General features: G+C 36.8%; 1 protein-coding gene across 3 annotated transcripts in view; it reads left to right on the top strand.

Moving 5' to 3' along the window:
- The window catches only part of ARB2A (ARB2 cotranscriptional regulator A), a 261,976-nt gene that overhangs the window by 6,293 nt on the left and 229,802 nt on the right, over nucleotides 1-25,881 (top strand). For all 3 annotated transcript variants that reach the window (XM_083883527.1, XM_083883525.1, XM_083883526.1), the window contains 3 exons: nucleotides 14,923-15,047; nucleotides 18,210-18,311; nucleotides 20,898-20,998. In XM_083883527.1, coding sequence (XP_083739653.1) covers nucleotides 14,987-15,047; nucleotides 18,210-18,311; nucleotides 20,898-20,998 — 264 coding nt within the window. In that variant the 5' untranslated portion in view covers nucleotides 14,923-14,986. The remainder of the gene's footprint in view (nucleotides 1-14,922; nucleotides 15,048-18,209; nucleotides 18,312-20,897; nucleotides 20,999-25,881) is intronic.

Here is a 25,881-nt window from a genome sequence, read left to right as displayed (position 1 = left end):
TACAGCCATCAAAATCAAAGCTACTGTTATTACAAACCTGCATTTGATACTAATTGATAAGTCAAAAATTGGTGGAAGTTTCTTTATAGTTTGTTTTAAATTGTTTGCATTTTGGAATAGCAGAGTTTGAATTTTGGTAGCATAAACTATTTCCTACCACAGTGATCACTTCTTGAGTCCTTTTGGTCTCTCTGTATTTCCTTCTAGGCCATGTTGGAAATCAGGCTAAAAAGTTTTTAGGCAGCAGCTATATCCCTGTTCTGTCACCTCAGTTGCACCAGGTAATGAACTAAATCTGTAAATTGGTAAATTAAAAGTATACTCTTAAAAAAAAAAAAAAAAAAAAAAGGATGAGGGGGAGGGAAAAGAAAGGAAGGTAGTTTTAACTCAGATCAAGTCCCTGTTTTGGTTTAACTCAGATATGATTCCATGAACTGGTTCTCTGTGCATTGCTACAAACAGTTCTGTCAGCTGAGGGGATAGCATGGGTAGGGGGTGGGACTGCTAAAGTCGTTTTGCAAAGATGTGTTTGTGAATATATCTTTTGATTCTAAGACCTGGGGGCAGGAAGGGTCTTTGTTCTGTATTTGCTGTCTGTGAAACAGTGGGGTACTTGTTATCTGCCTGGATGAAGTTGAACATAGCATTCCCTTGGCTTGGATTTAACATTTCTCAGTATAAGAAATTGTCCTCAATTTTTAGAAACTTTGAGCATGTTCTGATAATAGCAGCATGAAGGCTCCAGGTTATTTCACTCTGTGTTATGTCCACTGTGATAATGAAACTTTTATTTCCATCAAGGAGCAATACGTGCTTAACCACCTTGCTGTGTGAGATTTTGTATCTGTAGCAAACCCCAGCTAGTATCCTGACTTGTACTTTCTTTATTAAGACATGATTTTTTATTGTCAGTGACTCAGAAACAGACAGTGACATTTTTGACACACAGTACCATTTGTTCTCTGTTGTTGCTCTTTCTAAATAGGTTATATCTCTTGAATTGTAGCATTACATTCATGTGAATCATCCTATTAACTTCACTAACATCAAATAGGTTGCATGTACATTCCTGCAGGAGAGCTCTAAGTTCTTGTTCATTATCTTTCCAGCATAATTCTCTGGGCAATTAAAGAATTTTTTAAAAATTTTTGTCTTATCATTTTTTGTTCCGTTAATTCTATTATCCTTGTCTTTTTTTCTGGTGAGTATTTAAGTAGTCATAAAAATTAGGATAACTCCCTAAGGAATAATTGTGAGAGGACTACACCAAAAAACCCAGAAGCTTGAATTTTTACCTATTTGAGGTATTTGGTTGAGGGAGGAATGAAGGAATAGAAATATACTGAGGTGGAAAGTCTAGATCCATAAGGATGTCAACCCATACCTGCATTTTCTTGAGATGAAAGATAAAACTATTACCTGGTTTGTTTCAGACATTGAATTTTTCCAAGCTAATAATGTGTTCATTTTGAGAAGCTCTGATTTTGCCTTCCCAATAATTTCCAGAGGGTACGTTTTTAAGAACATTTTTTTTAAAATTCCAGGGAACCATGGTCTTTAGAGACTGTTATTAACAGGGATGTAAAAAAAGCTTTAAATCTGTGGGAATGTTAAACTACCTGGCTTTCTAAAAAAGGAGCATGGTGTAGATAATGTAGTATTTTTTCTTTGGTTGGTTGGTCTTTCACAATATAGGATAGCAGATAAATAACTTCTAGTGTTTTACTTTATGGGAAATATACCTCCCCCCAAAATACGCCATGAGGGTAGTCAAACATGGGGATGGGGCCCAGAGAAGTTGTGGAATCACTGTTGTTGCACATCTTCAAAACTTGACAAGAGCCTAAGCAGCGCATTCTGGTAACACCTGTCAGTTGACCTCCAAAGGTATATACAGTCAATCACTACAAGGTGTACCTTAACATATACCTGGTGCTGTGTTACTGTGATTTGGTGTTTTGGATTAGAAAGAAGACACTTAGTACACTCTGTTTTTGTGTCAGGTATCAACCCCAGTATCAGTGTGTAAGAATCTCAATGGATTCTACCTGTACAAGACATGCTGTGCTCTCGTTGTTGTTTGGCCATGACTGTCACACCACAGAACAACTGGCTGTGCTTGTTCTGCCACAGGGCTGTGGTGAGGATGTCCGCTGTCAGTGGACAACAGGGAATGTGGTATGAGGAAAGCTCTCAGTTGGCTTTGTCATTTCCACGCTCATTCTGTAACGGCAGGATGAATGAAGCCAGGGGACTGGAGCAATGTGGACAAAGGGAGTTTGGGAAAAAGGAGCCAAGTTGGCAGTATCTCTGTGAAAGCTCTTGAAATGAAGAGACAATTGAGAACTTAGGGAGGGAACAGAATGGCACTAGAAGCTCTCAGATAGAATTTGAGACCAAATAGGACAGCGAGCTTGTGAGAGAAATAGGAGAGGATGATTGAAGGACACTTAAGTGTGGGAGAGGAGGAATTGGGCTTGGGAGAAACATGAAGGTTGTAGTTAAAACTCAGGAAGGTTAGACAAAATATTGAGTGGCTTCTTATTAAGTGAGTATCTTCATTCGGTGCATTGACAAAGGTGGAAGTGCAGTGGAAAAAAACCAGATGATTATGCCTTCTGTATTGGGTCTGTGTGGCAAGGTTTTAGTAGCAGGGGTCTGCAGGTGTGGCTTTTGTGAGAAGCTGCAAAAGCTTCCCATATGTCCAGCAGACCCAGTGCCAGCCAGCTCCAAGATGAACCTGCTGCTGGTCGAGGCTGTACCCCTGCAACCCATGGAGGTTCACAGAGGGGCAGGATGGGGCCCAAGGAGCTTGCCAAGACTGTATTGGACAGAAACCTAGATACCGATGACACTATCTTAGAGAAGTAGTTGAGGATAGAGATCACTTCTTTCCTCTTTATGTTTTCCATATTGTTTTTTGTTTGATACTGGACTTTTGGTGCCCAGGTGCTGAACTTTTTTTGTGCAGGTGGTCTTAATTTTGGTATTTCCTGGTTCATGTTGTCTTAGCATTGTTTTGGTAGTGTGTCTTAAAAGAGGTGGGGGTTGGGAGGACAGGAAGAGTGACAGAGACACGTTAAGTAGAAGCATATCAGCCCTCTGTGGGTCTTGATGATGTCTCATTGATCCTCTAGTTTTTCTAGATGGTGAGGATCCTCCACTGACAAAGAACAGAATCCAATAATAAATGTTTGAGCCAGGTGGGAATGCCCAGGTTCCTCTCCTGAAGGGACAGATTTGACCCAGGCCTTTGCAGGACTGTGGATCAATTGTATGATTTTGCATCATGTGCACTGCTCTGGTACAGGGTCTGGGGAACAGTTTAGAGGGGCTTTACTGGACCATGACACCCCCTTAGTGGCCCTTGGCATGAATATCCCATGGATGTGGGTTTTCTGGCTGAACCAGTTGGAGTAACAGAGGCTGGGTGTTTGTTGCCTCTGACCAGAGGCTTCACCGTGCACCTGAAACCTCCTCCTCCCCTTTCTGGTGGAGTGAGGGCTGTCTGTGCAAACCTGGTCTCACTAGATAGGACAGCTGCTGGGCTTCATCCTCCTGTGGAAGTATTCTTCTACCCCAGCCCAAACCTGAATAAAGCATCATTAAATTAACTTATAGTCCAGGGCCTCAGCCCAGGAGACTCATTCAGGGTGCAGTGATCTTTGGTGCAGCTTTGTTGATGGAGCTCCACTACACAGTTTTAATGGACAAAAATCCTTCATAAAAATGTTTAAACCATAAACTATATTTCAGATATGTTGTCTAGAAGATATTTCCTACTTATTTCTAAATTTTGGATTTTTCCCTTTCCAAGCTGTATTAGCTTGAAATAATATTAAGTTTTGTGAACTTTCAGAGACAGTAACAGAAAAGATGTATTCATTGGAGGGGAGAAATTTGCTCCAGCTGATTCTTGCAAAAGTGAGGAATATTTTGAAGCAGAGTAATTTTTACGCATCAACATAAGTAGGTAGTTGCTTTCCATTAAGTTCGTACCTTATCCTTGGGGTAAGTAAACACTTGGCTAGTTAAGATGTGTTTTACCAGAAATATAAAATTAGTATCTCTATGCTATTCTGGGCTTGATTTTAAAGCACTCGAGTCTTAAGTTAAAATAATTATCTATTCTGCTTACATTTTTGAGTTCTGTTAGTTTTGATTGTCCCCGAGGACACTGTTCTGTCTCCTCTTCCTTTACCCATTTTTTTTAATGTTGGTCAGATTTTTTGCTCCACCTTCCAAATTTCTGCAAAGTCGAATAAACTTTATGTACATCAAGGGAACATGTATTTTGTCTAGCATTGCTGATCTTCTATTTACAAGATTTCGGATTTTGTTGCTGTTTGGTGTAGGGCTTTTTTTGGTCAAATGATTTTCCATTTGTTACCCCCTTCTTTTATACAGTAGAATTTAGTAATGAAACATGGTGAGTCTGAAAGTTTTAGTTTATTTAAGATTTTTTTTTTTCCTTCTTTCCTGCTTCTCCAGCACAAGGAATTTGGGACAGACCATTTTTGCTTCTTTGGCCTATTTTTAAGCTGTTGTAACGGAAATGTTTCTTCTGCTTTCATTTTTAAGTACGTTAAAAATGTAAAATATTAAGGGCTAGCTACACTATTGTGTGGCTGTTTGCAGCATATTTTTGCTTGCTGTTCTGTAGTAGATTTAGTACTTTTCTTTGAAGATTCATTTTGTCCTGTATACTGCTAATGTGACCATGTAGTGCTCAGTACAGCATTCATTTAAAAACAGAAGAAAAAATTTCTTGTTTACACAATAATACTTTATAGGTAGTGCTATTTCAGCACATATTTTAAAAAGTTTTTTGAGAAACAAACAGTTTTTTGAGAAAAGTTGTTTGAGAAAATGTTTATATTGCCTATAACATGCATTTTAGGAGTCTGTTGTCCCCAGTGGGGCTGATGCCACTTTGTGTTTTTCCTATTCAGCACACTGCTTAATGTATCTCTGCTTTTCTTGTATTAATTTTTGTCTTGGGGATCAATATGATCAGCTGCTTTAGAGGCTGATGTAAAGAATTTTAATATCGGCAGTCCTTAGTAAACATGTATGTTGTTCATGACTTTTTATGGTTAGATATTATCTGTCTGATCATAAGGTGACATGAAGGTAAAATAATTTTGATAGATTGTGTACTCTTGTTTATCTATGAACACTTTTTTAGCTGTTACATTTTTCAGCTACCATACTCTTCAAATCACTAAGTTGTGTTTAACAGCAATCAATGGAGGTTTAAAAAGTGGATGGAACAGATAAACTGGAAAAAAATTACTTTGGATTAGAATCGAAATTTCATAGAAAGAGACTCTGTTAAGCTTGTTTCATTTGCCAGAAGAGATAGGACTTGGCTGTGGTGTCTAGTAATGTAAAGGAAAAATAGAGAGAAAACTTAACATACAAAGGTGTGGCAATAATTAGTGACTGAAGCCTGAAGCCAAAGTAATTCAAGCTGGAAATAAAGTACAAAGGACAGTGACTAGCCTTTCAGACATCACAGCAAGTGATGGATTATTTAGCTCTTAAATAACTTGAATTTTGCCATGGATGCGTTTCTGTAAGAACTGCTGTAGTTAAATGTAAGTTACTGGTCTTAGAGACTGGTAGCTGAAGAAAGTAAAAGGCCTCTATTTAAGAGGACATGGTTGATTTTGAGGGACTGTCTGGCCTGAAACTGTGAACCTTCCAAGAAAAAAGGAGGAATTTATAAGCTTTTTTTTTTTTTTTTTTTTTTTTTTTTTTTTTTTTTTTTTTTTTTTTTTTTTTTGTCAAACTAAGTAGCATTTCCCTGTGTTCTTCTCCTGCCTTTATCTGTACCTTTGTATTTGGCAGTTCTTAGCTGATATCTGCTCAATCACATTCTGCACTTTCAAAAATTAAAGACAGTTTTTCTTCTTAGTGGGGATTCCTTCAGCCTGGTAAGAAATGCTGTGCTGTCAGCAAAATGGTCAGAGAATTCTGCAATGTTGGTTTAGAATTACTTAGATTTCTTTAGCCCATGTCTTTAGTGGTTACTGTTAACAACAGAGTATTTAGGCTTAAGGCTAAACCAGTCCCATGGATAGATCTGTTCAGCCTCATTGGAGTAGTTCATCAAACAACTGGAATTTAATTTTTTCGAGGACCTTGCTTTATAGCATGGCAAGGAAAAGCTATGAGTATGTGTGGTGAAAAGACTGAGAATAAAAAGAGAGCACTTTATTAGTTCCATATTTTTTTCCTTCTGGCTTTCAAATCAAAGGTGCAAATGAAATGGCCAGATTCATTGTCATTATTATCATCTGCATTTGTGGACAGCAGTAATCTGTCATGTAGGAAGACTAGGCCAGGAGGAGTTGCATAACACTGAACAAAGATGTGTAAAGTTGTGCAGTGACCATGGTATGATTCCCAAACAGCATCAGACTGTAATATGACTGACTGGGATGTTGTGCTCAAAAGAAGCTGGGGTTGCTGGTGGATGGCAGGCTGAACAATGTGCCTGTGTGGCAATGAAGTCAGACTGATTCTCTGGTATTGATAAGAGATGTGCTAGCGTGCTGTGTCTGGTTTGTCCCCTGATTTCAAGAGTGAGATTGATGAAAATTTGGAGAAGGTCCAGCAGATGGCCACCAGGATAATTTGTATATTAGAAGGATTATTAGCATGTTAGAGAACTCAACATTTGGTGAAAAGTTCAAAGAAATTGTTTAGGTTGGAAAAAACATCTTCGAGTTTAACTGTTAGCCCAGCTCTACCAAGTTCCATCAGAAGTTGTGTTCCCAAGTGCCACGTTGGCACATCTTGTAAATCTCTCCAGGGATGGTGATTCCACCACTACCCCGGGCAGCCTGTTCCAGTGCTTGGCAGCTCTTTCACAGAAGAAATTTTTCTGATCTAAACCTTCCTTTATGCATCTTGAGGCCATTTTCTCTTGTTATTTGTGAGAAAAACCAGCCCCCACGTTGTTGTAGAGAGCAAGAAGGTCTCCCTGAGCCTTCTTTTCTCCAGGCTAAACATGACCAGGCTCCCTCAGGCAATGCTCGTAATACTTATGCTCCAGACCCTTCACCAGCTTCACTGCCTTCCTATGTACATCTTCCAGTACCTCAGTGGAGAGACAGGTCGGAAAGGTTTCATCAGTCATCCAGTACACAGAAAATAGTTGTGAGAAAAACGCTGTTTTCTGCTCAGAAGGATGAATAGTGAGAGCAGAAATTTTATCTCAGTATAGGAAAAAGGAAATCTGTTAGAAATAACTAAACACTGGAGTAAGTTTCTGAAAAGTGTGGTGGAGTCTCCCTCACTGGAAATATTTAAGGCTCATCTTGGCAGCACCATACTTGATCTAATGCCCTGTTAAAACCTAGTGAAATAAGGTCCAAGACAAGGTTAGAGGCTAGATAATTTCCCAAGATCTTTTCCAGCCTGGACTACTCTATGAAGCTGTGATTACGGCTTTTTGTCAGTTGTGGCTCTGGGCAGAGATAGCAAGAGTGTAGACTAGGCAGTAGCAAACTGTGTAAAGAAGTGTGGTTGCAATTACTGACAGGCACTGGAATGGAATGACATGGAATATTTTTAACATGAATATTTGGTTTTCAGTTTTTAAAGCTAAGCCAGTAAAGAAAATAAAATTTACTTGCTTTTGTTAAAATTTTTTATTCTTTTAAATGTTTAACGAAATAAAAGATGTATTGATGTGGAAAAGAAATTAATATGCAAGTTTGATGCTGTCAGAATAAAAATATCAAGTTTATTTAAATATTGAGCTAAAAGGAATAATGCATTTATATTCACATTATATATTATATATGTATATATGTATGTTGTAGTGCTACTTTATGACAGTCTGAGGCAGATCTGAGGACTGGACTGCAGGTGTTTCACAGGGCTATTTGCTTTGTTTGCCAAGTAGTTAAAATTAAGCTTAGTACAGCTGTACTTGGTTTGGCTGGCCATATAGCACATGCTGCCTTTCACGCAGGGGGCAGAGCAAAGACAGTAGAGATACTATATTAGTAAAGCTTGCAGAAATCATAAACAGTGAAGAAGCAAGTGTTCTATAGGGAAAAAAGCTGTAGGAAGAGCTGTTAGGCAGATCTCTTGAGGCAGACATTACTGCAAATAAGAGGTATGTACACTATGGGGATTTGGGCTTTTTAGTCTGATTCTGAAATAAGGTAACTTGACGATGAACTGATGTCTTCAGTAGCCCTGCATGCTCTTTTCAGTTGTGTATGATTTGATTCTGCATAGCATCCATCTGTTTTGTGTATTTTTGTGTCATCTGCAGTATTTGCATTAGATGCAGAGCAGTCAAGTGAGGTAGTGATACATATTTGCATGTCCACATTCCAGAGGAGGAAATATTGGAGAAAACAGGTGTGTTGTAGAAAACTGAATGCGCCTCTTACCTTTCTTTAGTCTCCATTTTTGCGCCTCTCAGCACAGAGTCTGGAGCAGAATCAGAAAATACCTTGCTGTTAATAAAGATCTGGGCTACAAACCTGGATTCACTGCATTTCCATCTGATTTGTATGTGTTCTTTTCAGGAGTCTTCAGTTCATGGCAGACAGTCCCTCATAAAGTCATGCTGTTACTGAAGAGCAAAGGAAGAAAGGGGAAAAAAGGGATTTTAAAGTACTAAACACATAGGTGTATGTCTAGGGTTTTTTAGCAGCTTTTGATGGTGTCCTAAGCAGAAACCATTTCCCTAGAGTTTTCCAGTTTCTTTCTTCTGTGGCACTCTGGAAAATTACTTTGGTGTCTCTCATGAAAGAAGACTTTTAATAGTCTTCCAGTGTTTCTCTTTTCAGAGGCATTTTTCTCTCCCAGCTGACTCATGGGATTGCTTGAGAAAAGATGATATTTAAAAAAAAAAAAAAAAACAAAAACCAAAAAACTGGCTTTGTCCTGCAACTGCTTAGTGTGTGCAAAGATGAGGCTATTGAGACTCAGTCTTCTCTACTCCATATTTCGAGTCAAAATCCCATTAAAACCAACAGTACAACATACAGGCATCTTAATCTCATCCAAACCTATTTTTTAATGAACTATCACAGGGCAATTTCAGCTATGTTATGAAGTAATGTCCTACCAAGTCTTCATAACTCCTTGTTTCCACTGCCTGGAAAACCTGATTCTGTAAATAAGAAGCATTTCACATAACTGTTTTCCAAATAGTTTTATTGCCTCAATGTGGTTTTTTTAATCCTTATCAGCTGATATATAGGCCCATGAAAGAAAATCACCCACTAATTATAATGTTATTACATGTTACATGGACTTTTCCTGATGCTTCAATTGTGAGATGTTAGTTCTTCATAAACATTAATTCCTTGGATTTTTCCTTACATCTGTTTGTGAACGATTCTCTCTGAGCTTTTAGAGGAAGGTGATGGTGAAGGCATCTTGAAATTAATGTCTTACTCATCAGTGTACATTCATCTCAGGTGCTGAGATTGGGAAACCTAAAGAAGATTCTTTGAAGTTCCTAAAGCAGAAATCCAGGCTGAATTTCCTGCCTGGAAAATGAGAAACATACAAAAAGAGATTATCTACAAACATTTTATGTTTCAGGTGTTGGGTGAAAGTCACCTGCAAATTCCTTCTCTGAACAGGGCAGCATTCTCTGGGCAGCATTCTCCTGCCTTCACTGCAGGGTGCTTTTTCTGCTCCCAGAGTTGATGGCCTGATTTAACTGTCTACCTCAACAGAAGAGTCCTGTACACCTAATTATTGATAGTTTGCATATTTAAGAAAGTACTGTATTGTGGTGTTACGGGTTAGCTACAATAGACAGCCAAGTCCTTCCTCTGGCTACTCCTTCATTCTCCAAACAGTGGATGGGACAAAGAACTCAAAGGGTAAAAGGGAGAAAACTCATGGATTGAGATAAAGACAGTTTTATAGGGAAAATAAAGCTCTGCAGACTAGCAAAACAAAACAAAGAATTGCAAATATTCAGCCATCCTCTGGAAGCACAGCTTCATCATGTGTAATGGTAACTTGGGAAGACAAAACACCAGCATTTCACACATTTTCTGTTTCTTCTTTTCCAAGTTTTTATTGCTGAGTGTGTCATCATGTGGTTAGTTGGTATCAGGTCTCCTGCTTGTGTTCCCTCCCAGCTTCCTGCATACCATTGCCTGCCTGCTGGCAGGCCAGCACATGGATGTAGGAGAGCCCTTGATGCTGTGTGAACTCTGCTCAGCAGTGTTAATGATGCTGTTTTCAGCACAAATCTGAACCCTACATACTAATACAAAGAAAACTGACTCTCCCAGAGAAAACCAGTACAAGTACTCAAAGCTGTCGTTGCTGTAGACAATCATTTAGTATCTTGTGTTCGGTTGATGTTCCATTATATTGTCAACATAACAGAGGTTATGTTGAGGTTGTGCTGCCTCTTTTTCTGTTATTTTGACATGGTTTTTTGCTTGTGTTAATATGGATGTGTTTGTGAAGGTAATTCCCAGCATTTCAAGGAAGTTAAACCAAAACCATTAAAATCTCAATGTGGGGAGTTGTGTTGATTCTGCTTGGTGTAAATAGTTGAGATGCTGAGACATATTGCTAATGCACATGGCTCCTAGTCATTTGTTGTTTGATAAATAAATATCTGGGATAAATAAAACTGGAAGGTAATTGCTGTGCAAATATATCTAACTTTAATGCTGACTGCAGTCATGTACTTTATCAGCAAGTTCTACCAAGATGAAGATCTACTGAGATTCAGGGACTTCAGGGTCATTGCCAGTTTTTTTGTATTCTAAGTGGTTACATCTGCCCTTCTAGCATTTATTAATCCCCTTGCTGTGTATCTTTCCTCTGCCTTTTGCAGTAGTATGGAGCATGCTCTGGACAAATAGGTAAATTTTCTTGAAATTCTAATAAGGCTTAGTGAGTCTGTGTTAAATGTGTGAGAAAAGCGATTTTAACTTCAGCAGAGCAGGACAGGCTTTAAGGGTAATTAATGGCAAGAAGCACACACTACTAAGCTGATCCTCTGATCCTAAATTTCTGCTCTCTAACATGGAGATGCTGTCTTTACATGGAGATGCTGTAGCTGCTCGTTAACATCATCAGAACTGAGCACAAAATGCTGTCTCAGAACCTTCTTATACTAAGAGGTAGACATTTTCAAAACTATTTAGTCTAAAGCAGACTGGAAATAATAGCTTCAGAGCTAAAGTTGAGTAAACCAATAAGCACTTAAAAAATATGGGCTTTTAACTGAGGGAAAATGAAGTACAACCTTAATTGATGCAACTGCTGTTGATGCCATCTGTAATGCCCTAAAAGTGGGAAAAGATAAAATCCAATTAGACAGAAAATACTGCTAAGATAAATTATTGTATTTTTTTGCTTTGTTGAATCAATATCAACAAGGGACTCAAGGCAAACTGTCACCCAGCCATCTCTGTGAAGAAAATTGAGTCTTAATCAGTCATCAGCCATATTATGCAAATCTAACCCGTACTTGTTCCTAGCTTGCTTGGGATGTCAGTTTACAAAGATTAAGACTCTCATTCTATTACATTCTAATAAATGAGTGCAGTACAAAGAAGCATGCTGATAACACCTCCTCATATGGTGTCCAGATGAGCCTGAAGGACTTGTGTTGTTTGAAGATACTTGTGTGTTTTCTTCTTATTTCTGTTTTGTTGTAACACTACAATAATTTATAGCCTTTATTTGGAATATTTGTAATATTGACTTAGCTTCAGGTATTGCTAGTTTAGAGCAAAATCATATACTGTGTGTTTTGTCACACTTCTGTCTGCATTTGCACAATGAAGAGTATTTTTAGTATGTTGAAATCTGTGTATCCATATATATGGATATGATATGGTGTCTAGTTTGATTTAAAAAATACTACTGTTATGCCATCACAAGGTCTGTAGTCCAAACTCCCAATACCACTTTACAGGCAACAAAATGTGTATGTTCTCTCATGTGTGCATTTTTTAAAAATTAATTTATTGACCATTTTTTTCTGAGTCCACCAATTTCTGTAATTGCATATGCAGGGGTATAATGAGAATGCAGCCTCACCATCTCATGTGAAACCATGAAACCAGAATATTTCTGTGTCAAATTATTCTAAGTATTACTGGGGATGGAGATAAAGAGGCACAGAATATGTATAAGATAGCTTGTGTCAGAATTCTCAAGTTTTCATGCATAAGCAAGATACGTATAGGTAAATATATTTAAACATTTGCTGTAACTGTTTCTTCAGGTGAAATAGTAACTTGTGTTTTAGGAAGCACGCTTGCCATATGTAGCTAATACAAAAAAACCCACAGAGGTGTTTTCAAAAGATTCATCTAAGCAATTGTATGAATGACACATTTAAGGATATTAACACAATAAGAATAACACATTTAAAGTCAGTATTAATTGCAAGAAACTTGATGGCATTCAGAAATCATGTGGTCATTATATGCAGTTGAAGATCACTGGGGTTTGAAATTAATGCCTAGAATAAACTGCAGTTTGAAATTAATGTCAAAAATAAACTGCAGTTCCTGCTTTGCCTATATGGAACCACTCAGAGAGCTTTGTAATTTTCCACTGGTTTGTTTTTGTACCATCAGTAGTGGATTTGGCACCTCTCTGTTTGTTAAAGAACAGAAATCCAACTCTCTCACGTACTTTATTTTCTTTGTTAATTAAACAAGTATAAGTGAGGGATTCCAGAAAATCCTGTATTCACAGAAACAATGCATAAACATACTGTGTGCTTGTTCCATCCTTATTATGATATCAAGTCCTCCCTCCAGTGGCTGCTGTAACAGTTTTTTGCTTTGTCAAAAAGAACTGTAAATTTTCTCTCTAAGCTAAATTCGGATTTATTTATTTTGATGCTTCTAGCTTTGCAGTTGAACTGTGGTCTAGTCAGTGGAAAGGTCTTCGTCTGTTAAAGGAGGAAGAATGGTATCCATGGCAGAGACAAGACTGGCAAAGATTCCTGGTCTCTGCATTGATTTATCTGATCAGGGGATGGGGTCTTGCTTTCCTGGGTAAATCTGCTCAGGTAGATTTAATGTTTCTTCCCTTGGCTAACAACAAATCTTTGAGGGTCTGTATGTATTTTGTTAACTGCATTAACTTACTTATACCAAATTATGAATTTTCAAATGTGGTGTAGGGATAACCACCCAATTTCATATAGCTAGAGTAATTTTTATCTGGGCTATTACAAAACACTGTCATTGTCATTTTTTAGCACTTTGAATAATTTTAGCTGAAATTACTTTCTTTTCTATATGCTTTACTAGAATATACTGGAATTTAGTAGAATATACTACTATGTAGAATATAGTGGGTTTATGCTACAAATGTACAAACAAGATGGACAAGATTTTGTATTTGATAGTCTTTTTTCAACAGAGTGCTTGGAGACATCTGAAAAAAATATTTAATACCATCCATGTGTGGGAATCAACATTTGAGTCACTTTAATATTTACATTGACAAAATTGTAGGCTAGAAAATGCACAAAAAAATCTCAGTGGTTTTGCTGTTATTTTTGTGATTGCTTTTGTTATGAGTGGTGACTAAAGTGTTAGACAAAAGATGCACATTTTAACTGAATCATGTCATAATTTATAAATACACGATATCAACAGAGTTTTCCTGGTGCAGTTGTATCTATAAAAGACTTGTAATGTTATTGCTGTTTCCCATCAGCTTTGTCTGAACAGCCTTTACAAAGTGGTGCCATAGCTCCAACTTGTAAAATGGATTATTGGACTTTCTAGATCCACAAGTTTGAAAAACCAAATCCCAACAATCCCTCAAACCCTCTCCTTAGTTAATAACTAATGCCCCCTTAAATTGCTCTATTACTCCTTTAATATACAAGAAAATGTTTGATAGGTTTTCTTTATGTAGAATAGAAAAGTAGTCTTTATTATACTAACTGTATTTTTTTTCTGCTGTCTATACAATGAAATGGTGTTCCTAAAACCATTTTGGGGTTCTCTCTTGCAGATCCAAGTGTTAGGGAGCCAGTAGTGCAGTTGGTGAATCCTGTTACTGTTTTGACAAATTACAGTAGAGACAGAGTTCATGCAAGCTCATCAATGATAAAGTACATGAGGGAGAAGAATAAAACAAGTTGGTAATGACTGACAGATAAAACAAAGAACCAAAAAAAAAAAAAAAAAAAAAAAAAAAAAAATTAAGGGAATAAGAACTCAATGCACTGAAGTCTTTTCATTGAGAAGGAAAAAGCAATCGTGATTTGGTAGTTCACTCCCTTGGTGCCAGACTCAAGATGAAAGAGTCTGTGGATTTGAATGTCTGGGTTGCCTTCTGTGCAGTAGGAGAAATTTGGAAATAGATTTTGTATGTAAAGTCTTGTCTTGAACACACCTAGAGGTGTTGGAGTAGCTGGACAAATGTGGCTTTGTATTTCAGTGCATCTACAATACAAATACATTTCAATACCAATAATGTATTGTAGAAATCACAGTGGCTTAAAATGGTGTGCTTCATGTAGCTTTACTAAAACAAAATTATATAGCATAGTAATGATGACAGACTAGAGTTAATTGATGAAGAAAATCCATAAAGATTGTGGGAGTTCTGTCAATTGTATTTTGTTTTTTCCTGTATGTTTCATTTTGGACTTGCAGATGTTGTGCTTCTGTAGAAATCTTATTGTTTACTGATGCTGCATTAGAATCACAAAAAAAAAGCAGTTTTGATAAGGTAGAAGTCCATTTAGGATTAGGGAGAGGTATTGTTTATTCTTGTGAACTTGAATCTTTAACCAAAGTTGGTCAGACTTTGGGCCTATAATACTCAGAATTTATTTTTTTTTTAGTGGTATAAACAGTAGCAGACAAGAGCTGTTGAAGGAGAAGTCAGTAAATTTATTCATTTCCAACTCTTGTTCTTTTTCAGAGTGTCCTTTGAATATTAATCTACATTTAGCGCCGTATTTCAAAGTTTGTTGATAGTTGAGTAAATGATGGCTCAGCTCCAGCAAGGAGGTCCAGATGAAAAAGAGAAGACAACTGCATTAAAAGGTATGAGTATTTTTCGCCTTTTTGTTACATATATTGACAATATTTCAGATATTATTGTCAAGGAAAGGAAAATAATATGATATAGTTATGAGTTAGAGCTTGGGAATTACAATACTAGGAGAGACTTGTAGTGTACCTGTGCTAATACTTATTGTCTAATGGTGTGTTCATTTATGAGTATTTTCATAAGATGGTATAAAACATAATGGTATGTGGTAAGGAGTAACAGAATAAACTATTCATTGCTTTTTTAAAATTTTCGTAATTATCCTTTGAGAAGGTTGGCTGCTGCTTTTGTGTTCTTAGTTTTTGGAAGTTTTGCTTTTGTTTCGTAGATATACAACCATATTACAGCTTTTAAAAATCTCTTGGGCTAGAATGCCAAAAGGGAAGAGACTTTCAGGACGTTGATTTCCATATTGGTTTTATAAAGTTCCCTTTGTATGTTTTTAAAAAAAAAAAACAGATCAAAATGACTTGGGGGAAAAAAAATAAATTACATAAATGGCATGTTTTAGATAGTGGCTTTCAGCTTTGGAAGTACATGAAATTGGTTAGATCTACAAGTAAGCTAACTGGATGTTAATTTAAAGTGCTTGCATCACAGAGTTGTATTCTGAATTGTCACTCAAAGGAGAAAAAATAACGTAGCTTGCCACTCCAGTGAACATCCTAAATTTCTATCAAAGCATTATTAGAAAGCAGTGTTCCATTACATGTGATGACAGATGATATTTCTTCAGTTGCAACTGAATTTTTGTGAAGTATTTGGTGGAAACCTGTGTTGTGCTTTTATCAAACTCTGTGCCAATTTTGTCCGATTAGTATCTTTTGAGGAAGTTGTAGTTCAGGCTTGGATGTAAAACTCCCATTTTATACATAACATTAATTTGATTATTATTACAGATTAGTGTCACTGATGTGGTTGAGTGGTTTTTCATTTAGCTATGGAGGGTCTCCTGCAGATCACTGTTTTCAGCTCTTTTAAACTATCTCAAACTGAGTTGGAAATTCCAAGACCTTAGGTGAGACTGGTAGATCAGGTTTGGAAAGAATCATGAAGTTGTTTGACACTTCAGATAATTTCCATTTGAAAAGTTGCACAAGAAGGAAGTGGCCATGTCACAGGTGCAGTCTTCCTTAGTGACTGGTGAAAGCTGTAAATCATGCCAAGCTGTACATACTGCAAATAAGCATAATATACTCATATGCTATGGTACTTGATACTCAGGAGATTGATATTTTGTTGTATAATGACACTTAATGTAAATGCATCTCCAAATAGATCACAGTATGATGGTAAGAAAGTATGGAAACTTGAGTGAAATTAAACTTCAGGGATGCAGTATGACTGGAGTCTCTTTACCAAGGAGAGAAAGATGTGCTAAAGACTGTTTGCTACCTTGATTTTGTCAAAGTACAGAGGAAGAAGAGACACACTTTTCACATCCAGTTGTGGGAGACTTCTTTGAGAAAATTCTTTTCTTCCGTATCGTTTGGTTAAGAACCAAAGGAGCTTCTGCTGAACTTTTGAAGGACAGTGCACAAAAACAAACGCATGATTTCTTGCATGAATTGATTTTCATGGGACTTACTTTTAAACAGATGTGGTGTAAAAGTGAATTGTGGCTGAGAAAGCCAGATTTAGAATGATCCAGTCAGTGTTTGGTGTTATGTAGACATTTAGATACCACAAAGATGCTCAGAAACCGTGATACTTGTTGGAAAGATGTTGAATTTCAGCAGCCATACTTGATGGTTTTTGATCTTCCAGCTTTGCCCGGTGGAATCACTCAAAAGGAAGAGTTGGCAACAATAATAGATGCTGGAATAAATGTAAAGTGAACTTGACGAGTTGTAGAAGTGCAGTTCAAGAAGCTCTCAAGAATGTTGAAGATGGTTTTCATTACATTTTAAACAGTAGAAATTTCAAACTGTGGCATATGTCAATCCTAAGCTTAGGTAATGTGGGTAGCCTACTGTCAACAAGACCAAGCAAAAATAGTGGTACAAAATATAAATATAATTGTTTTAAGTAATAAAAAATGGAAACATAGTTAGTGACAAATGAAATTTAAAGAAAATGAGTATTTTCGAACTATTTTCTTTTCTTTGAGCTACAGCGTTGGATAATAATAAAGGTAAAACCAATGTATTTTGAACACATAATGTATTTCCTTGGTAACACACAGTATCTTGATTTATGAAATAATCATAGTTCAAAGTCAGTTTAGCACTCCTGAGCAGAATGTTTGGGTGTTCTTCAAATTCATCTGATGGAGAAGTAAGAAAATATATTTTGGTAAAATCATGGTGAATTGTTTCTCGATTTTTTTTTTTTTTAACTTACTAGTCAGAAAATATGTTAGAAGGACAGCACTGCAACGAGGAGAGGAGAACTCATTGTAGCTATTACCTATTTGTGCAGTAATTGTTTGGTAGTTACATGTAGATGCAAAGATGTCCCCATAAGTTTGCCTCTGGTCAAATGCAAATCCTTAAATCTAGGATAGTGTACTTGCATTAGTGACTGCAGGCTATACCAGGCCATACAGTCCTGATCTGAAAAGGATGTGCATGCCATGGCTTGCTACAAAATGAATGAGATTTTTCTCTATCTTGAGAGCTGTTAAAGGAGGTGGTAGAGAGAACAATTCAGGTCTAACAGTCTGGGTATCAAAGGAGGGGCTGAGGCTCGTGTGGTCACACAGCTGGTAACTGCCAGTTCGATGATGTGCATCAGATAATCTGAACTCCTGAAGAAGGCAATCAAGATGCTATTAATGATTTGAAACTGAAGCTAGAGAACTTTATGTTAAAACCGTAATGCATACCCCAGAGACTTATTTTCTGACATTTGAGGTAATGAATCATTGAAACAAATCGCTATGTCTTTGGTGACTTCCTTATCTCTGGACATTTTTAGATTAACGTACAGATAAATAGGTGGGTAAATAAATAAATAAATGAGTACATATACGGATAGTGAAGTCTAACATTTGAACTTTGAACAGGATTTCCCAGAACAGTGTCTTGTGTTTGGTAATATTGGGATATTCTTCTGCTTATAAGATCTACAAATTTCAGCAAATTTTGCCAGTGTTAAAAGAGAAATAAAAAACACAGTCTGCATTATGTAATTTTTTTCTTTTCCTTTTATAGATTTATTGTCTAGAATAGACTTGGATGAACTAATGAAAAAAGATGAGCCACCACTTGAATTTCCTGATACTTTGGAAGGATTTGAGTACATTTTTAATGAAAGTAAGTCATACATGCTTTGTAAAGGCTATACTTAGAATAATGCTGAGAGGTTATCAGAAGTTGAATTATACCTTATAAGTCCCTATTAAAATTTCATACTTTCCTGTTAGGAATGAAACTTTAAACTTCAGTGCTGATAGACTTGTAAATCTAAGACCTGTTTTTTATTTCATACAATTTTCACAAAAATCCATCATTTCATACAATATTGCAGAGTTGTACTGGGCCTACTTTATGACTTCCTGTTTTCTGTTACAGAGGTGTTGATACAAAACTTCTGAAAGTAATTTCTGTAGCACTTAAAAATCAGATTTAAGGACTGGTCACTCATTTAAGGAATGTTATATTTTGTGTTCATTTTTATGACTAGAGAAGAAGTTATTTTCTAGATAATAGTTTGTCCCAATTTTTCCATTAATACCAATAAGAAAACACCTATGTATGTTGATAGAAGAATAAGGAATGTGATAGACTCTCTTCTGGTGTGGAACACAATTTTGCATTGCAGCCAAGTGTGTGATGACTGCAAGCAAGTACTTCCAGCCAGCTCAGTCTCTGTGTTAAATGACTTAATATTTATAATTTCCAGTGCATGCATTTTAAAATCCAGGCGAGAAATGAGCCTCTGAACTAAAGTAATACCAGACTGCAGGAAGTGACTCTTTCAAGATTGTTTAAAACCTGTAGAACAAATCGGAATGTTTACAATTTTACTTCTTTAGAGTGCCTGCTCTGTGAACAGGAACTTTAGTTCCTAAATCTGCCTGTTTTACATCTTCCACTTTTAAAGAAAAAAAAAAAAAGAGCTTTTCTTTAAATGATAGTCATTTATGCAACACTTAGCTTTTTAATACCCTGATGGCTTTCACAGGAAGGTACTTAGAGACTAAAAGTGTCATGAAAGTGATGCTCTTTCTTTGATGGAAGGAGTTCAGCTCTGTCACTTTTCAGCTCCTTATTTTTAGATCTGCACAGTGTCTACTGTCTTCCTTACTGACTTCAGAGTTAATGGTTCATATGTGGCTGATAAAAAGGGCTGAAATTTGGATTTTGGGGAATGAATTATGTTACTGAATATTCCATTACTAACCTCACAGCCTGAGTGATTTCCATAGAATAGAGGAAAACCTATTATATATGCTAAGGGTCAGCAAAGCAAAAAAGTCACCATTTTGCTTTTGTACATTTAATTCAAATGTTCAGTCATGTGTTTTTGTGTCCTAATCATGCTTCTTTTTATAGTGGAAAAGTAGAGAAGTTTTTTGCCAGATTATTTAAATCTGAGTAAGGCAGAGGTTCCAGAAAGTCAAAGGAAATATATAGCAGATATTTGTTACTTGTGGGAAGAGCCAGATCATGTACTCTTAAATGGCACATTTGAAGAGTATGTATCAGAGAAGGACCTGCTGAAAGTAAAGTTATGATGAAAAATGTGAGAAGGAGGATGTTTGAACCCAGCATAGGGATAGGAAACTGTGGAGAAATACTTCCCTGAGATCTACTACATGAGGTAAGGCAGGTCTGGAAAAAAGTTAAATCAGCAGATAAGCATAACTATTACAGATATCAGATCTTAAATATTTTATTTAAAGGATCAGGAATCAAAGTGTAAAAGTTCTGTAAATACATGGACCAAGCAATCTCCTTCTATTCAAGAGGAAACATTACGGAGAAACCTTTGTTTCATCAAGTAGATATTTCAGCATTCAAAGTTGACTTGAACGTATCCCTGTTTTTAATGTTTCACTGATATACTGCAGCTTTGCAATACTCTGAGACCTCAACTTGTGTTTTGACTGATAGGCTGAAATATTGTCGGTAAAATTCTTGTTTACGTAGTTGGCTTCCTACTGGTTCCATTTTATTATTATCATCATTGTTTTAATGCAGTCCATGTCTTCACCAGTTGTTGGGTGTGCTGTTATCTTTGGCTATTAGCAAGGAAGTTACAATGAAATGTAAGAGTAGCATGTGGTTTTGCTCTGCGTAAGCATTCTGCTTTATTCTACTGTTGTAATCTCAGCATACCTTAAATTTAGGAGATCTTACTTGATTTCACTATGCCTTGGAATTAAGCTATTTTATCTAGCTGTGGACATGGTTCTTTTCAGATTAGCTTAGAAAGTTGTTAGGCTTGAAGATAAATCTTTCCCTTACTTCCAGCTTCCAGCCCCTTCTGTATTTGCATTTCTTTACAATGTAGTTAGTTTGCAGTTAGTTTTGAAGTAGAGGATTTGTAGGTACAATTTGATTATCTGTAGATCAAATATTAACTAATGTTTACATTTCACTGTTAATTCATAAATATGAGACAAATATGTCTTGTGAAGCAGTTTGGCGTTTGATATCTGCATGCAATTTCACTGTCATAATTTCTGTTTAGCTTAATCTAGCAGTATATACCATAAAGTGGGAATGCAATTTTTTATGCTACCATAGTTTTCTGTTAAAAAGCCTATAACCGAAAATGAGGAGGAATTCGTAATAGTTTGATTTTTAGATGTAGACCTCTTTTAAAATTTTCAGCAATTGTATGCGTCTTACTTTTAATGAAGAAATATATTAACTGTAATGATTCTTTTACAGAAGGACAATTAAGACACATTAAAACAGGGGAGCCGTTTGTTTTTAATTATCGTGAAGATTTGCATAGATGGAACCAAAAGCGCTATGAAGCTCTTGGAGAGGTACACAATTTGTCTGTGTGCATGCATGTATATATATATGTGTATGTGTGTATATATATAGGTAGGTATGTATGTAGATGTATATGTATAAGTGTGTTCATGTGCTATAGGTTTTGTTTTGTTTCCCTGTAGAAGTGATACTTTTACATAAATAAAGTTTTAGTGAGGCTTCAGTCATTTAACAGAAGATATTTCAAGATATACTGCATATTAATGCCCTAACAGTAATTTCTGTAATTTGCTATATAGCTGAGAGTGTGATTTAGACTGCTGTTTGACTTAAGTATGTCTTCATAATAGAATATCATCTGCCTATGTAAGTCAGAAAATTATACAGTGCAGTATTTTCTTTAACCTTAGTCACCTCATGGATTACAAAGCTGTGACATTTTACTTTTTGGCTGAAGATAAATGCATCGGTTGATTTTTCTCAGGAACCACTAAATAAATACACAGTTGGCATTTTACATATTTGGATACTACTGGTACTTCCTAGGCAGTTCAGCCCCCCATTGCTACCTGCTCACTCCTCACTGTGGGATGGGGAGAGAATCAGAAGGGTAAAAGTGAAAAATTCGCAGGCTAAGTTACAGTTTAATAGGTAAAGTAAAAGCTGTGTACACAAGCTGTGAACACAATAAGAAATCAATTCACTTCTTTACATCAGCAGGCAGATGTATAGCCATCTGCAGGAAAGCAGGGCTTGTTCGTGCATAATGGTGCCTTAGGAAGACAAGTGCCTTATCCATACAATCCTGGAATGGGTTGGGGTTAGAAGGGATCTTAAATGTTGTCTAGTTCCAACCCCCTGTCATAGGCAGGGGCACTCTCTACTGCGTGAGGTTACTTGGAGCCCTGACCTTGATGGCTGAGAGGGGCATCCCCAGCTTCTCTGGGTTACGTCTTCCAGTGCCTCACCGTCCTCATGGTCGAAAATTTCTTATCTAATCTAAACCTACTCACTTTTGCTAGGTTTGGAGCTATTGACCTTTGTCCTGTCATTCTGCTTTCTTGTCAATAGTCCCTCTCTGGTTCTCCTGTAGGCCCTTTACTGGAACATGCTGTAATGCCTCCCTGGAGCCTTCTCTTTGCTGGGTTGAACAACCCAAAATCGCTCAGCCCGTGCTCAGAGGAGAGGTGCTCCAGCCCTCTGGAGGTGCTTTGTGCTTGCTTGCTCAGCCAGTTCCATTTCATTCTGGGCTCTCTGCTGAATGTACTGGAGCTGCCCGGCTGTTCGTCCTGCCAGGGCTTTGTTACCAGGGACTGATGAAGCTTGCTCTTTTATCTTCTCTTCCTTATTCCCACAGGAACTGTGGCTGGGAGTAGACAGTGGGTGGGGCTACTGCAGGTGCTTCTCACGTCTTTTTGCTTCGTATACTTTCCCCAAAAAATGGATAGTGCTAGGTGTAGACATGGAATGTCGTGTTTGCATAGTCAAAGTCACTTGATACACATTTCTTCTGAGAGGAAGTGCTGTTGCATAGCCTGTGTGTATGGATGTTTGTGTGTGTCTGCATTGTTCAAATACTCCCATTTTCCAGACACATGAGTTGGACAAGCAGGACTCTAAAGACCAGTATGCAGTTCCTGTGCCACCACACTCCCCTATGCATATTTGGAAATACACAGCAAATTTCACATTCTGTGCATCTGGAAAGTGTGTGAAAATAGCTTCAACCCACAGTAGTATGAACAGCTTCTTGTGATTTTTTGGTGTACTTCTTCTGAGGGTGGGGATCTTATGTTTGTGATCTGTGTTGTGCATTTTGCCTTAAAGTTATTCTCCATGTTCAAGTTTGAATGATCTTTGAAAACGCACTTCACTTATATTGGTAGATAAAAGGCAAGGAGGGCTTAAGGTCAGGCATCTGACAGAGAATTGTTCTAAGTTGCCTGTTTTATGTTTTTAGAGAAAAAAAGCTCAACTGTGTTTCAGTCTATTTCTACTAGGTGCACTGTTCCACATAGCTGTTCCAACAAGCCATAAATTTATAGATGTTCCATTGTCTGGTTTTGATGTAGCTATTTGGGAACACAGGATATGCTGATCCTTTGCATTTATTCACATAGCTAAAACCTTGTTTTGTGACATAAATTAGTGAGTCACTGATGCAAATGTTAAATAGTACCAGAGTGGTGTATCACGCTCTTATGAGCTGTTTTGTAGTCTAAGTTGAAGATGTGTTTAGCAAACTGATAGCTTAAGGAGCATTTGCTCTAATGAATTGTAAAGTGGTGTAGTAAAATCTGGCCTTAGGCCTTTGCTTTGAAACATCATCCTTTGGTTGTAGAAGTTCTTTAATGTGCGTTTAGGGTTTAGTTATGTATGTATGGTCATCCAGTGAGATGATGAAGTAGTGCATCACTGAACAAAATTGCTTTATGTATTCAGTGTTTTCATTGTTAGCCAGGTCATTGCATGCTGATTTTCTAATTTTTAAAGGATATATACATCCTTCACAAGACAACTTTTTTTACTGTGCATATATATACTCATACACACACACATATGTATGTATGTATGTTGTGGGCTGTTTTTATTGTGTTTTACTAATTTTAAGAAATGAGTGTATTCCCTGGCCTTATGGTACCAGCATAATTCTCTCTTTCCTGGATAATTAATAAATTTGAGTTTGGTTATCCATGGGGTTTTTTTGGCTGATAAAAGTCATGAATATACTATCTGTAATGTTCCACTGTTTTTCTGATTGTGTGGAAGTTGATTGTGGAAAAATCAAAATGGTTTGTCTACATCTCCTCTCCTTACATCTCTTTATTCTTCATTCACTGATCAGTTATTTCAGGCACACAATTTTTTCTGCAGCCTTTTGATATGTGTTGTTAATAGATGATTTAGTGAACTGTTCATAATTTTGTGATTCTGGTTCAGTCATTGCTATTGTAGCATTGAATTTTGTAGAGAGCCTCTCCATTTGCTTTTTAAAAATTAAAATGGCAGCAGAAGTGCATAGAACATAGTGTTGCAGCTGCTTCGAACTGACGATTAATCCATGTGGCAAGTTTGAAGTAGGACTGAGAAAAATTTTGTGACAACAGTTTAGTTGCTACAGACATACCATTCCACTTCAAGCTCTCATTTTAATTTTTTTTCTAGCTTTGAGGTACAAAGATTTGGATTCAAGATTAAACTCCAGATTAGACTCATATGATATGTGTCTCCTTGCATTTTAAGTAGATGTGTGTGCTTATTATTTGTACTGCATTTGCAGCTGATGACTACTGAAGTTGTCAACAGTCAGCTTCAGCCCCTGCCTTATCACTACATTGAAATTAGATGGAATTACAAAGCAAGTAGTACTAATATGTGTTGCTGGGACTTTACCTTTGATTTTGCCAGTCACCTAGGTTGTATTGATAATGAGATTTTGCATGAAAAAGCATATGTTGACTTTCTCCTTTCATACTCACGAAGAATCCAGAGTATCCCTAGCATCAGAAGGCAGATATTGTCTGTTGCTTTGCATGTATCTTACAGCCTAAAGGCAGTTATAATTTGTTGATTACTTGGAGGGCATTGAACACTGGCATTAATATTTTTGAATGTGCCATCATTGATGAAGAGACTGCCTGTACTGATAGTTTGCTTTTCTACCAATGTCTTGCAAAATTCAAAGAGGATTTGTAAAGATGTAGATTATAGTGAGGACTATGACAAAAATGTCTCTGCTGTAAGCCTATTCCAAGTTAATGCCATGTCTTGTAATTGCAGCCTATCTGACCTGCGGAAGTGTGTAGGCAGGTAGCAGAAGAATTAAGATGGTTGTTTTGCCATCACCATAGTATAATATTTTGTATTTATAGAACAGATATGTAAAGCAAAGAAATAGAACACTTAAATCAGAAATTGCTGGTTTCATATGTGTTAAGATACGGTTAATTTTATGTCATCAGAGAGGTCTTATTCCCCAAAATAAACCATTTTAAAGTATGTTCACGGTGTTAGGTCCAGCTCATCACAAAGTAGATTGGCATCAAGGGTAATATTTAAGTAGTGTGAGTGAGGTAAGTATGTAGAATTATGACCTTGACAACACATAATTAAGATGGCTAAGTAGTAAAATTGGATTTTTTTTCCAGGTCTCCTTTAAGTTAAAGAACAGCTTGGTCTCAACATGATTTAAAAAATAAACGTTCACCTGCTACTAATTTCCTCCTTGGTTGCAAATATCATTATTTGTTTTGATGACTGAGAGGCTATTTACATAGCACAAATGAAAGCATAGAGCAGCAGAAGAGGACATGTAAGTTAATGAAGAAGGAAGCATTAAGTAGTCTGCATTTGAAAGGGTAGCTTCTTGAATGAATAACCCAAAATCTGATGATAGGCTGCACGTGCACCTGATAGTACTTAAGGTCCAATCTTGCAGCCAAAGCTCATGTGAATAAACTCAATAGGTCTGATCTTGTGAATAAGGGCTGCAGGATCAAGTTTCAAATAAAATGTGCAGATGATTAATAGAAATCCTTACACTCTTAGTTTCAGTTTCTTTGCAGTTTATCATTGAACATTGCAGATTTTCTCTGGTTGGCAACGCTTTAACACAATATAAAGTACATGATGCACGCCATGGATCAAGCAAAATTGTTTGTGTACCTTGACTTCTTATAATGTATTTGCTGTTGGTTATTTAGTGATTGGAAAAATTCTTCTTACTGAGTCAGTGAAATAAATTTATAGTGATGTAATGTATCATTGGATTAATGAACATTTGTCTTTATGGAATCCCTGCTTGGCTTGGGCTGTTGAAGAGGTTTTTCTGTTCAGAGAGGAGATGCCAAGTAACAAGTAACAGGTGTTAGAGGTAGAGCATGTGTGAATTGAATTTTTTCAATGTCTTGTATTACAGTCAAATAAGGGTGAA

Source organism: Zosterops lateralis (genome assembly GCF_965231275.1).
Source record: "Zosterops lateralis genome assembly, chromosome: Z".
Classification (NCBI taxonomy): Eukaryota; Metazoa; Chordata; class Aves; order Passeriformes; family Zosteropidae; genus Zosterops; species Zosterops lateralis.
Note: the sequence above shows the minus strand (reverse complement) of the source record. Positions and strands in the feature narration are given on the sequence as shown.